Source organism: Xiphias gladius, chromosome 20 (genome assembly GCF_016859285.1).
Source record: "Xiphias gladius isolate SHS-SW01 ecotype Sanya breed wild chromosome 20, ASM1685928v1, whole genome shotgun sequence".
NCBI classification, from domain to species: Eukaryota; Metazoa; Chordata; class Actinopteri; order Istiophoriformes; family Xiphiidae; genus Xiphias; species Xiphias gladius.
In genome coordinates this window covers 1,353,624-1,367,216 of record NC_053419.1, presented here as the reverse complement: position 1 = coordinate 1,367,216, position 13,593 = coordinate 1,353,624, and the positions used below count along the sequence as shown (strand labels likewise).

At 37.8% G+C, this 13,593-nt stretch overlaps 1 protein-coding gene across 2 annotated transcripts in view; it reads right to left on the bottom strand.

Annotated features, from left to right (window-relative positions):
- Positions 1-1,155: 1,155 nt before the first annotated feature.
- The window catches only part of scai (suppressor of cancer cell invasion), a 38,957-nt gene continuing 26,519 nt past the window's right edge, over positions 1,156-13,593 (bottom strand). The window contains exons 14-18 of one of the 2 annotated variants that reach the window (XR_005709695.1): positions 12,878-12,950; positions 10,849-11,022; positions 10,188-10,288; positions 6,518-8,033; positions 1,156-1,844 (exon numbers count right to left, since the gene is read on the bottom strand). Coding sequence is in view for 1 of the 2 variants with exons in the window: in XM_040157556.1 (XP_040013490.1) it covers positions 7,887-8,033; positions 10,188-10,288; positions 10,849-11,022; positions 12,878-12,950 (495 nt within the window). In the remaining variant the exon portion in view is untranslated. The other variant, XM_040157556.1, reaches the window with a different exon arrangement.

The following is a 13,593-nucleotide window of genomic DNA, read 5'->3' as shown; positions in this document are numbered from 1 at the left end:
GGCAGGTCAAACAGTGAAGTCTGGGCAGAGTGATAACATAGCATCTTAATTTTCATGTAAAATAACTGAGTAATATGAATGCTAAACCTTAAACGCTGCAATGATGTCCCCAGGTCGCCTGTATTGGAAAATGTTGAAGATACGGCTGTATTTGAGTTGCATGACTCTCACTCAGTCACTGATGGTACCAGTATTCGGTAATTAATATCACCTGGCACCTATCATGGAGACGGGGTAAGCAAGGAGCCCTTATTTTCTGTCGACCGCGATATTTCTTGCGATAGTTCCGTTTGTCGCAATTTCACGTTGTGCAAGGCGACTTGTTAGTTAAAAATGTTTTTTCTCTACAATAAAAAAAACCCCCCCAAAAAAAACGCAGTTTTGAGCGCTAGTCCGCGAACCAAATCTGCTGATGTAAGGCCAATCATAATGTAGGGTTTAAATAACTGTATATTTAAAACATGCTATCAGCTGGGACTTTGCAGTGGTGCCCCGATGATCTCATTTAATGTAATGCTGTAGTCCTTCAACATGGCCACAGGAGGGCAGTGAAGAACCACAAATTCTCATGTCACTCATGACAACCGCCAACCCCAACAGCATCAAGGTAGACACAACAGCAAACTACCAACTCCGGAAACATTTTAATAAAAAAAAAATAAATCATGTATGTAAATATGAGTGGATAAAAAAATCTAGGAGGTAGTTTGTTATGAATTAACTTCATTAAATATTAACATTAGCACTAATACCAGAATAATTATCTCCAAGAATAAAATAAATAATACAAATAATAAAAATCAGTATTAACGCCTGCATCATTCCCGTGGGAGAATGTGGAGTTGTAGTCGATCACTGTGATCGCTGCAGGGCCTCGAGAACTAATGATTTCATATCATCCGTGTTCCACTCTAAGGTCAACTCCAGTGTCAAAGTGTCAAGGCAGACACTACCAATGAGTCAACTATCTAGCCCCTTTCTTGGTATGGCATATGTCTAAGACATACAAAAACAAGTAAAGCTGATTATGCAATTACACTACCAATCTTTAAGTGTTTCCATTTTGATCTTTGCTCAAATGTTAAACTTTTCTTGACAAACTGAAGGCAACAAAGCAGTCCGGCAATAAAGACACTTATCGGTCCTGTTATGAAGCCAGATTTTCTTTATTGGCTCCATCTGGCAACATACTGAAAAAAAAACAAACACCTGATACAATAATTTATCTCAATCATTGTTAAGATGGGAAAGTGACAGTACAACAGTCTTTGGCACTTTCTATTCTAAACAAACATGCTGCTTACAGAGATAATCATCTGTGCATTTTTTAAAAACTGAAATATTGAAAATACATTTGACAATTTGACACTAAATGAAATTCACAACAAGCAAGTCACACATGTCGCTATAAGGAGGGCTTCACCCTACTGTTGGACTTTTTTTTTTTTTTTACACGTATAAAAAGATAGAAATGACCCCTGCATATCTGGGGGAGAAAATAAGATAGATCACTTGGCAGTTATTTGTGATGTGTTCCCAAAAGGTGTTTTGGACAGGCTTCTCCATGGAGATGGGTCCGGTATATCGAGCAGTGGCCTCTGTACTAAAGTTTATGTCATGTGCCCTGGTGGATTGGATTCTAATACTGGTTGTGTAGGGCGAGCACCGATTTGGTCTCATCAGCTCATAATTCTACGACTGGCCATCAAATCCGGACTGTTGCTGTCTTCTCTTACTGTCAAGTCTGTGTTGGTTTCTATTTTTCAATGCACTTTCTCTGTAGGAATGTTGGATGGAAGTGCATAGTGGCAGCTTTAAAAAAAGAAACCATTGATGCTGTGGTACTGCAAAAGAAAAAAAAAAAAAAAAAAATTTACCTAAGTAGCTGAAACATTTTTTGCTAGGAAATACTGTAGCTGTTGGAAACCACTCAAAGGACTCAAATCATCTGTTTATCTAGGCTTGAATAGTTATCCATGGGAATAAGAAAAACAAACAAACCCCAATAAGGGGTCTGATATGCCATATTCCTAGAAGCAGCAAGGCTTTAAAACAGTGACACTACTTATCCAACAAGGCTAAATCAGGTTACAACACATGAATCACTTATGATCTGTCTAAATACACTGCAGTTTGCTAACTATTTAATTATAGGGAAAGGAAATAGCGGTTGAGGAGGATGTAAAGCCTTATGTTTTTTGAGTTGGGTTTTATCTTGGCTGTGTCACAGTGTCCCCCCCTGCATAAGGCTTTATTATCCCATGAGTATAGTATGAACTCTGCATGGTCCTATATCCTATATCAGCCACCACTTCCGAGATCTGATAGTCACTTCAAACACACTATCAAAAAGATCGCAAATGATCTTTTTTGCAGAAGTTAATATGTTCTTCGTACAAGTTATTATAATGTGTGCATAACTTGTCTTCTTTGCACAATATCTTGTTAATTTTATTATATCTTGTTAAGTTATATTGTTTACACGTTACTGTCTTGTCTGCACAAGTTAATATCTTTTTTCTGTTTACACAAAGTTTATCGCTAAGATCTTGTGATAAAAAGAAACAATCAGCTTCCAGGACTTAAGGGGCTGTGTAACAATCTGTTCTGATATACACATCAAATTATGTGAAGCAGGAGATTCCATTTGCATCATAGAGAATCAATCAATGATACTGCACTATGCTCCATGTGCTGCTGGGTACTTTATGTAAAATTGCAAATATGAAATAAAAAATATAAGACATCAATACAGCAAACGGTCTGAGGAGAGGCTAGAAGTTATCTTGTTTATTTGTTTCTTTTTATAGTTATAACTATGATGGAGTACAGTGTCACTTAAATGTTTGGGGTTATTTTCCCTTAGATAAAGCTTATTTTGTGCCATTAGGCAACAATATTTTCTCTTTTCATGGATTCTGAGTTTAGGGAACACACCATACAATAACATGTAATAACATATAAACGTGAGTTTTTGACACTTAACATACAAACTTGTCAACATGCAATATTTGACAATTTAAATGAATACAGTTCTTCACTTCTTCTTCTTCTTCTATCCCAGTTAATGTCCAAACATGTAAAAAAAATTTGTTGGTATTCCTTTGGAAAGTAAAAAATCATGACTGGCGTTGCAGTCCCCACTGACAGCAAGGTTTTAGAGCACCACTGGCTATAAAACACTAGGGTTTCTAATTCTTTCACACGTGTAAATGAACATGTTATTGCTGTCTTTTCGACATTTTTTGGAAATCAGCCAAAATGTTTGATGACGAAAAGTTTCTATAGGAAAATGTTTGAAATCACTGAAATCACACAATTTTTTTTTCTTTGTAAAAACGAAGTTAGCCATCGTGAAGGGCTAGCATGAAGAACAATAACACGGAAGGATTTTTTTTCTTTTTTCCTTAAAGCACAACAAACAAGATCATAACATTATTAAACTTCATAAAGTGCAAGCCTACAATATCTTAATCATCATAAATGTCAACACAAGGGAATGTAGAAGTTGATATTAAAATGAAAATAGGAGAAAATATAGAAAACTGCTTATGTAAAATGGAGAAAACAGCGGTAGTTTTCCTCTGCCGCTCTTCAAGTCCTTGGAAAGTTGGAATGTAACATCTTTAGAAAAATGGCCAAAGAACAAAATGGCCTCATTAACATTTTGCTCCTCCTTAATTTTAACTTCCTATGTTATTTTATAGACTTACTAAATACTGAACAAACACATCTGTGCCAAAACTTTGCTTTACATTATCTGTACACATACTCTCACAATGTAAATAAATATAATAAACACTAAAAATAGTGTTCTTCCCATTATTCCTGTCAATTCACAAATCTTAATTTCAACCAGCCGGCTTGGCTACTTCCTGCACTGCTGCATTCTTTAAACATTTTAGTCAAGGGCAGTTAACTGTGAGCCGGTTTCAGGATCAGCGTCACTACAATGGCCTGTGCAATTACCCCCCCCACGCTGGTGCCAAAAAAAAAAACCCCTGCAGAAACACTTGCTTAACGTTATGACTTTCTGTAACTGTATTCCTTTTTGGGGTATGTTAAGATTTAGAGCATAATTCAAAATGCATGAAAGTGCCCAAACAAAATTGAGAAGCCTGAAGCCTAGCTTGTAGCCTTAGCAGTGTTGGACAAAAGGATATTACGTTGTGACAATTCAGCTCTTCTAAGACCCTTACCAGAAGTGGGGCTAAAATGTTTTAAAGGATGAGGCAGGTGACACTATATATTTTTCTTACAATCCATAAAGACCCAAACCAGCAATAAATGTATCCTCCTAACAAGTATTGTGTGTGTGTCCAAATCCTGATATATCTTATAGCTCCTTGCCACAGAGCTCCATTGTTGTCCAAAAACTATTGTCCAAAAAACACATTAGTGAGCTACACTGTTGCACTGGGTAACTTGTTCCTTCATTACCATGAACACACACACAGTAGTTTATTTGGACTCTGTCCCACACACACCATCCTACTGCCCCAATACTCACTAGAGAACCAAATGTGATGAATCTGCTGCTGAATCCACTTGATAAAAGCTACAGTGTTCAGCTGTTTTGCGAATAATTGAGCGTTTAAAAAAATAAAATAAAAAATAGGAAACTAAATTGTTTTATTTTAAATATTACATCTTCAGGAGGAACCTGAAGAGGAAATATAAATAAGTAAGGAGCTTTATTTTTTATGCTTAAGCAAATTTCATGGCAGGCTCTGCCTATTAGAATGGATTAGATTATCATTGGGGAGAGGTCCAGGAGTCATCAAGAAAAGTATTCATCATCTGGGGACCATGGGCAGTCCTAGTAATGTTTGGAAATATGGTCAGTAGTTTTGGCACGACCTTGTCTTGAACAAAATGTTAAGGCGGGTATCAAAATCTTTAGGAATCTACTTTTCAGTAAATAGGCAATCTCTTGGCAATCTGGCAAGTACTTGTTTGAATATCCTTCTTCGAGTCAAAGTATTGGATGGAGAATTGCTGACAGGCACCGGCGTCTTTGAGCCCCTCTGCTTGTGGGACAAGTATGTAGGTTACGATGGCACCTATTCATGATAACTAGTCAGGAGCCTGCACACCCTTTGGCACAATGCAGCAGCATATACAGTAACCGCCTGCCCTAAGCAGCCTGAGTGCTGAAGGGCTTTCTGTGAAGCACAAGCTAACTACAAAATTTGTAGTTTCTTAGATTCTGGAAACTAAAATATAAAATACAATATCATTAAATTGTTTAAATGTCATTTGCACACAACTGATTTAGCTGTTGTCACCACCATTGTTCCCATGACCCCTTAAGTTGACTTAAGTCAACAAGTATACTTTTTCTTGACTCAGCAGCTCTTTGGGCTCTCATAATGCTTTAGGAATAACTGCAGCGTGAGACTGCATGAGGGATTTAATTCTGTCACAAGTCGGACAACAGACTACTGAAGTCTACTGAAATGTTATCTGCTACTGCAGAACAAAAGTCAAAAGAAACAATGCATGAAGTGAAGGAAAAAGTACATAGACTATTTCTCTGGAAGTGCTAGCTAGGATAGCAAATGTTTTGCAATCTGATTCTTCATTATTCACTGGTTTGTTCTGAGCATGTCTTTTACAACTGTGGAGACAGAAACGACTGTGAGAAAGAGGGGTGAATGATAATATAGGTCTTGTGCCACATTAGAGCCCAGGGAATCAAGGGAAGCGCATTTCACCTGCTGACTGGATGCAATGCCTCAGCACCAACTACACTTCAGTCAAAAGCAGAGTTCCTCAGGTGGCTGCTTGGCTTAAGGCCACTGGCAGGATCAGTTTAGACAACATGATGCTCCCTGTTATCCACTTCATTCCTCAGTGAAAATTTTGAGAATTTAGAGAACAGCCAATTTTAACTACCTACAAACTACTAGGGGTTTTTAAAATCTCAAGAGTTCTTGCTTAACAGGCAGCAACTAACATGAATGAGTGATGAAGAAGTGCAGATGATGCCATTTTTGTTTTAAAAGAAGAATTTAGATGGTAACAGATGCTTTGTGGCTGTACCTTAATACAACAACCTTTTTGTGCTTCTAACCTTCTCTGTCACCACTCGTTTTAAATGTCAGTATAGCCATTCTCACAACACGGCTGCTGTGCCTGTATTTATGTTTATTTTGTCTGAATGTGTCATGATGATAAAATAGTGATTTTATCTGCTGCTCAGCATTTTAGGAATAAATGACTGCTAGTCCACATAGAATTTATGAGCCTCAATCCAATTTCACACTGCTTCAGCTGACGAAACAACAGAAACAAAATATGTAAATGAGAACTACTATAGTAGATGGTGAATTCCGTTGCATTAACAGAGGAACCTAGTAAACGGGTCACTCAGGTTAATGGTCAAGGTACACCCCCAACAGATGCAGTCAAAATCAGCAGATGCAAAAACTAATATTTGGGCTTTATAATTTAGCAGCTTGTCTTTTCAAGATAAAGTGAAAAAGAAATCCACAAAGGTGATGGTGAAGAGTACCTTCTCAGCAGGTAAAGTAAGCCTGGTTGCTGCGGCTTGTTCATCCTTCCTCAGCTCCACCCGGCCTTCCTCTCTTTTCACCACGTTTGGATTTTTTTGTGGTTCTAGTAACTGACAATGGGGGCACCATCTGTAAGCTTGAGGAAGTGGGTCAGTGGCGGACAAATAACATCCACGAAAGGTAACAGGACTGCAGGTCATGAAAGGGGGACATGACTGGTGTTGCCTGTAGTTCGGAAGGAAGCGAACCAGTGATATTCCATTCAAGCTACACAACCGGTAGCTGACGTAATAATCCTGTGTTACAGAATGTTACAGATGTGTTTTCATAATTCATTTCAGTAACAAATAGAATGGTATTTGTTATATTGGTATATAGTATCATTGAAAAAGTGGGTGTGCATACCACATGTTACCTCTTTACAAGGTCAGCTCCTCTGCTCTCTCTAACTAGATTGTCTTCATTTGTTGACTCAACTATAAATGCACAGGCTCATGAAACACATGCACCAGCTCCACTTACTCCCATCTCCCAACCCCACGCCTTTGTAAAATCTACAACCCGTTTTATATCCTTAAAGGTGGATGCCATTCTTTGTGGATAAAAGAACGACATGGATACGTTTCTTTGCTTTTTTACATTGAGACACAGCAAAGTGATGTGGAAAAGAAATAACTACCACTGTCAAAACGCACAAGGCTGAAACCAAGGATGATGGATTGCTGGTAAATGGCACGAAGGAGTGTGATGTCTTTACAACTAATGATGTCCTACAACAAGCAACAGAACAAAACTGCATGCACCTCAGCCTGTTCTGCCTTCATACAGGTAAGTAAAGTCCCACCTGGAAGCTGCCCAGGATTTTTCCACTCTCTATCCTTTAGGCTTACACAACTTTCACTCTGATAAACAATGATAAATATTATTTCAAAAACAAAGCACACAACCAACACTGCCAACTTCTTTACAGTTGTGTGACATGAGGAATAAAGTCACAGGCTGTAGTTTTTAAACCTTGCGTTTGGATAGGGAATGATGAGTTGAAAGGTTTTTTTTACATTCTCTAATTTGTTTGTTCGTTTACGTTTATGTCTTAAATGATAATTCTATTTACGAGGCAAGCTGTTGAGACTCAAACTGGGGAATTTACACCATATTAAACTCTGGCTTACCTATTTTAACATTTTAGTGCTGCACTACATTTGCTTCAACAAGTAACAGTTAAATGCAGGACATGAACTTGTATGTGCTAAATCAGTTATTTCATTACCTGTTATTAAAAAAAAAAAAAAAAGAAACCCGAACAGCGAGGGCTCTGGCAGTTGAGTCTGTATGTACACATTTGCTCTTTTGCCCGTTGCGAAGATGTTAGTAGGCTTCCAGTGAATCATCCCAAAAAAGGCTCTGCACATCCAGCATGGTTGCCAGCTCCAAAATATGCTTCTGTAGAACGCTGCTCTCCACTGTGTCCTGTTTTGGCAGCTCAGGGTAGGACTCTGGGAAACTCCGGGACTCCTGCAAGGACAACAACAAACAGCTCTGACCCCATCAAACATCACAACAAACATGGTTTGAAGGAATTCTATTGATAATTGGACGTTTTCTATCATTACTAGTTGCCATAAATTGTTAGGCGTTTCACTGTGGTCTGAGGTTTCTACTAAACGACCTTGGAGGCACATCCACACTAAACTCATTAAATTTATAAACGCACCATTTCTCTCTATTTCAGCCCTCCATCCAGACTGAAAGGGTTTTTCTCCCCGGCTTGGTGTTTCACTGTGTACAGGGTAAGTGAAGCTTTTACAAAATGATGTAAGGTGCTGAGTGAGGGTCAGGGGCTGTGTAGCAGTAAAGTTGAGAGGACAAGCTTTATTCTCCTCTGACTTTCTCTATGATCATTCATTCTAAATGCTGACCTTGAAATAATGATTTGGTCCCACTCCTTACCAGAATACCAAGTATTCACTCAGAAGGCAGCCCAAACCTTTTCATAAAACTGTTATTATTCTGGCTAAATATTTGTCCTTTTTCTGTTTTCAGACAACAAAGTGAGTATTTAATTGCTGCCTCAAGAACACTACATGTTAACCAGCAGTCATTCCCAAGCTGCTGCACTACAGTGATAAAATCGTTTTTTTTATAATTGCAATGTCATCCATCAAGATCAAGGTGAAATCAATGTAAACAAGGTTAATGATAAGAGCTCTGCTGTGTATTATGCTATATCGGGTTCATTACATACATCCTAATGAGATTTCCTGGAATTTGAAGGCGTGGGGTGTTGGGGTCTTTACTGAAACTCTTTTTGTACTCTTCTAATGTGTGCTTAAACAAACTACAAAACGATAACTGGCCAATAAATTAGGCACTTAGTCCACATAACATTTTTTAAAGGCACAGAAAACAGAATCAGTACAGAATTTGTAGCTAAACAGGTGTCAACTGTGTTGGTGGTCTGGTCATTAGCTCTTAGAAACTGCTGTCGGTTCTCCCCACATTGTTTGTTAAATTTGATCATCTTCATTTCCTGGTTTAGATACTGGTTTTAAAATAGTTGGGCAGTTTTCTGGTCAGTAGGGATGTCTGAACCGTCGGAATCGAATGCCTCCGAGCTTTTCAATTCCTTTTATCAATCCCGGCATGTTTTTCTGACGGTTGTGCATCGCAAAACAATGCAAACCGTCATGGCGAAAAGTAAGAAATGGTCCAAAGTGTGGCTTCATTTCACGAAGAAAGATAACAACAGTGCTAGTTGTAATATCTGTAAAATGGTAATTTCAAATAAGGGAAACACCAGCAACATGCTGAAATGCAGCATAGGCTTCAAAAATCCCGGAATGCCATGTATGTACTCTATGCACGAGTGTACTGCTTCCCAACTAAGTAGCACATCCGTTACTGAGAGTAAATATTCTGTTATAATAAAACTAGCACCACGTGGGCAGGCTTAGCAAATTTTTTCTTTGATTAAGAAAACCTAAATGAAAACAGTGGATCCTTTGCACACCTGAATCACATGCATGCCTTTTTCCAACTCTGCTTCTACTATGTTTTCAGACTTGGAGATAATAAAACAGTCGCACTGACGCTGAAAACCTGTGTGGGGCTACTTTTTTTTTTTCGACAACAAAAAACTGATCAGGAATCGTTAACAGAATCAATAAGAACTGGACTGATAAGCACAATCGATAATGCCATTAGTATCAATAAAATTGATATCATTGAGGCTTTTATTTGTATTATTAAAAATCCTGTATGAGTTAAAGAAGGATAGATTTTCTATTTTAAGTGATAATTATCTGTAAAGACCCAGCCTTCAAAATTCTGAAGCAGGATAAATATCCTCTTTTTTTTCCACATTTCTACAGCTTTGGAGTGTGTTTTGAATATGATCAGCAAACCAGCGTCTCGGTGTATTACCAGCAGGTGTAGTGCAGTAGGCTGAGACAAATTGGACAAGCTTGCATCAAGTGTGGGTTAAGTGTATTGTGTGATGGCATTTTTCAGAAGTGGGACACGCTTTCCTATGTGTCTGATGGTGTAGGAACGGGCCTTAAGTGCTCAAGACTACAAGACTGAGTACTGGGACAGACCCATACGATGCCTTATTGGCATTCAAATGAACAAGGCAACTTACTCAGGATAACTACAGCAGCAGTGACTTACCCGGAACAGTTTATGCAGTCTCAGTGCAGCTGAGCAGAACACAAAGCGGATCAGCAGCAGTCGAAGGAACTCGTCACCAAAAAATTGCAAAAAGGCTTGATCTGTGCAGACAATAGTAAAAAACAATATTAGCACTGAACCAAGAAGTTGATTCTTCGATCAGTTGATCAACAACAAATAATCTGCAACAATTTTATATTCTATTAATCATTTAAGTCATTATTTCAGGAAAAGAATGCCAAACATTCATTGTTTTCAGCTTCTCAAATGTGTCCTTTTTTTTTATATCCTTCTTAACTGAATATCTTTGGATTTGGACTGTTGGTCTGACAAACAAGCAATTTGAAGACATCACCTTGGGGTCTGGGAATCTGTGGTGGGCTTTCTGCACTGCTTCTTGACATTTTACAGACTAATAATAATGTACAGATTGTGAGGCACCCTACAGTAACCCTTAGTTATTATTGTGAATTTAATAATAATTAAATGACTATTGGCCAAAACACATTACTTTTTTTTTTTTTAAACCATGATTAATACTATGTTTGACATACAAAAATAAAATAAAATAAAAACATGTATGAAGAAAGATTTTTCATGGTCCACTCTAATCTTAATAACAGACTTGCAGACATAAAATAATCTATTGCAGATATGCTACCTATGGTCCGCGATCGAGTTATCATCTGCCCAATGTCACGGTAGACTTTGCGAAGAAATTCTTGAGCCCTCTCCCACAGTCCTCGTCGCACACTGTTTAAACCACAAACAGAGGAAAAAGCCAAGAGTGGGCTGTAGAGGAACAAAGTGAAGAGACTCCCACGCTGAGACTGATCTGAACAGGTAGGCAAAGACATAGCACAGGTCAGAGATAAAACGTAAGACACATTTTCTCTCCAGCTAAATGGACTTCCTAAAAATGTGAGTACATCATAAAATACAAATACACAGGAAAATGTAAAACCAAAAGGGAGAGTTCTTTCATAACTCTGTTTACTTGAGGAAAACATTGTAACAGCATCTTTGAGATAAGGACCGATTGTCAGCAAAACTGACTGAGAAGGACCTTGATGCAGACAAAATGGTAAACCTCCGAAGGATGCACCTCCACAGCTGAGAGCAAATCACATGACCTCAGCAGCAGAGGGTGGTCTTCTTTGTGTTGTTTTTGCGTGAACATCTGCATTATGCATGTGCTCAGTCCACTTGTGGCATAAAAGGCGAGAAGGCGGGAGGACTTTACAGCGGTAAGATACGGAGTCTATTAATGATCTTTTCAATAGTTTGACGGTTTTTCTAAGGTTTTATCCAATGTTGTCTATCAAACTTTGAAATACTGAAGAATCCAGTGAGCATAGGTATACCAATATGGAGAAACTACATTTGAAAATGTTAAGGGACTCCAAGCATTTAACAGTACTTGGCCAATAATAATAATTCTGATTCTGAACAATGTGTTCATTGCTGATGTTCTGAAGTGTAAACTTAGGAAACACTTTCAATTACAGTAATTTTTTGCAGGTTTAGGTTGTAGTTTACCCCAAACATTAAAGATGTCAGATTGACAACAGAATATGCCATAGAAGTTCTAAGGATCCCTTTTTTCATTAGTAGCTCACAGGGTCTTCCAGTTGGGCAGACCCTATTCAGATTGTTTAATTAATTGTTTGTAAGAAATTGTTTGATAAATACATTTTATTTAAACATTACATAAACATTTAAAATAACTGGTGACTTCTTAAAGACGAATCGAATCAACTTTATATTATCCCATTTTTAAAATCTGTACTAATTGCAAACTTAATTTAAATACTGTATAAAGCCTTAATGAGTCAATTGACTTTTAAAATATATTTGTAGTGAATAAACTTTGTATATTTTTTTTTTAAATCCATGTGCTATTTCACTGAAAAAAAAAACAAGAAGAAGAAGACCAACTTCCTTCTGCTGAGGTCACTTGATTTCCTGTCAACTGTGGAGGTGCCTCTTGCAGAGGTCCACCATTTTGTCCGCAGTCTTGAAACGGACAGCTAATAAATAACTGCAACTTTTTGTTAACTTAAAGGGTGAAATTCTATAGCCCCATGATAAGACCAAACCAACACCGAATGTATCCTACTAGTAAGTATTGTTTGCTCGTATCCAAAAAATATTCATTTTGTGGATTAATCAACTGCTGAAAATAGTAAATAATTCTCAATAATGGCTGCATGGTTAAGGTATGAACAGCTAATGTTTTCATGTCTGAATGTGCCGATGTGCACCACATTCATCTTTCCCTACTGCTTGTACAGCGTGATTGGCTGCTTTCCGTGTATATTCAGTGTGTCCATTGTCAGTTGACTGACCGCACACTTTTTGTAATATAAATTTTTATGTTTGGGAATAGCGAAGGTATCAAGTCATCTCAAGTCAAAGGGCTAAAGTCCAAGTGAAGTCAGGAGTCACTGGTATTAAAGTCTAAGTTGATTTGCAAGTCTTTTATGATTTGATCAAATCTAGTCTAAAGTAATCAAATTCATGACTTGAGTCTGACCACAGTCCAAGTCATATGACTCAGGTCTAGAGAGATGAACTAACACGTTTTTCATTTTGTCTTTTCATGGAATTTTTTGACAGCAAGACAAATAGAAAATAGAATATCACCAGCTTTCTCCTTTAATGAACTGTTGTTCTAGAGTAACACACACCTTGTACACTTTTGGGATATACTGTAGGTGATAGTAGGCACACCAGAGGCTGGCCAAACAAGTTTGTGAAATTCTATTAGGACAAAGAAAGGACAGAAAAAGTCTTGTTAATTACAAGAATATAAAGCCACAATGTGATCAGATCGTGTGTGTGTCTATATATATATATATACAGACAGACAGACAGACAGACAGACAGACAGACAGACAGACAGACAGACAGACAGACAGACACAGACAGTTACACTTTTTGTTCTTCAGGCTCTGAGCTTCAGCACATTCAATTTGAAATAATGGATACTACACCAAAGTGCCAAGTCCCTAAATTTTAGTGAGTTTACATTGTGACTGTTTGACTTTTTGGTTTTTAAGGGTGCCAGCCAGTGGACTCATTTATAAATGTTGCATACGCACAAAAAGGGGCTTGAAACATGCGTACACTACTTCCCATGGAAAAGTTGGGATTTAAAACAAACAAACATGACGGGACTGTACGTGAACTCTGACCCATGCATACTATAATTTTGGAGACGGGGGAAATTGGCGGCACAGATGGTGAAGTAGTGAATTGAAGCCAGATTTTATGGTGACCCTTTCATTGGTTTAATTTCACCTCATATTAAATGAATAATCATACATCATATCCACTGCTGTGATAAACATGAAGGTCAGCTGTGTTATGTGGTGTTTCTGCTTGTCCATAAGCACCTCTCTGA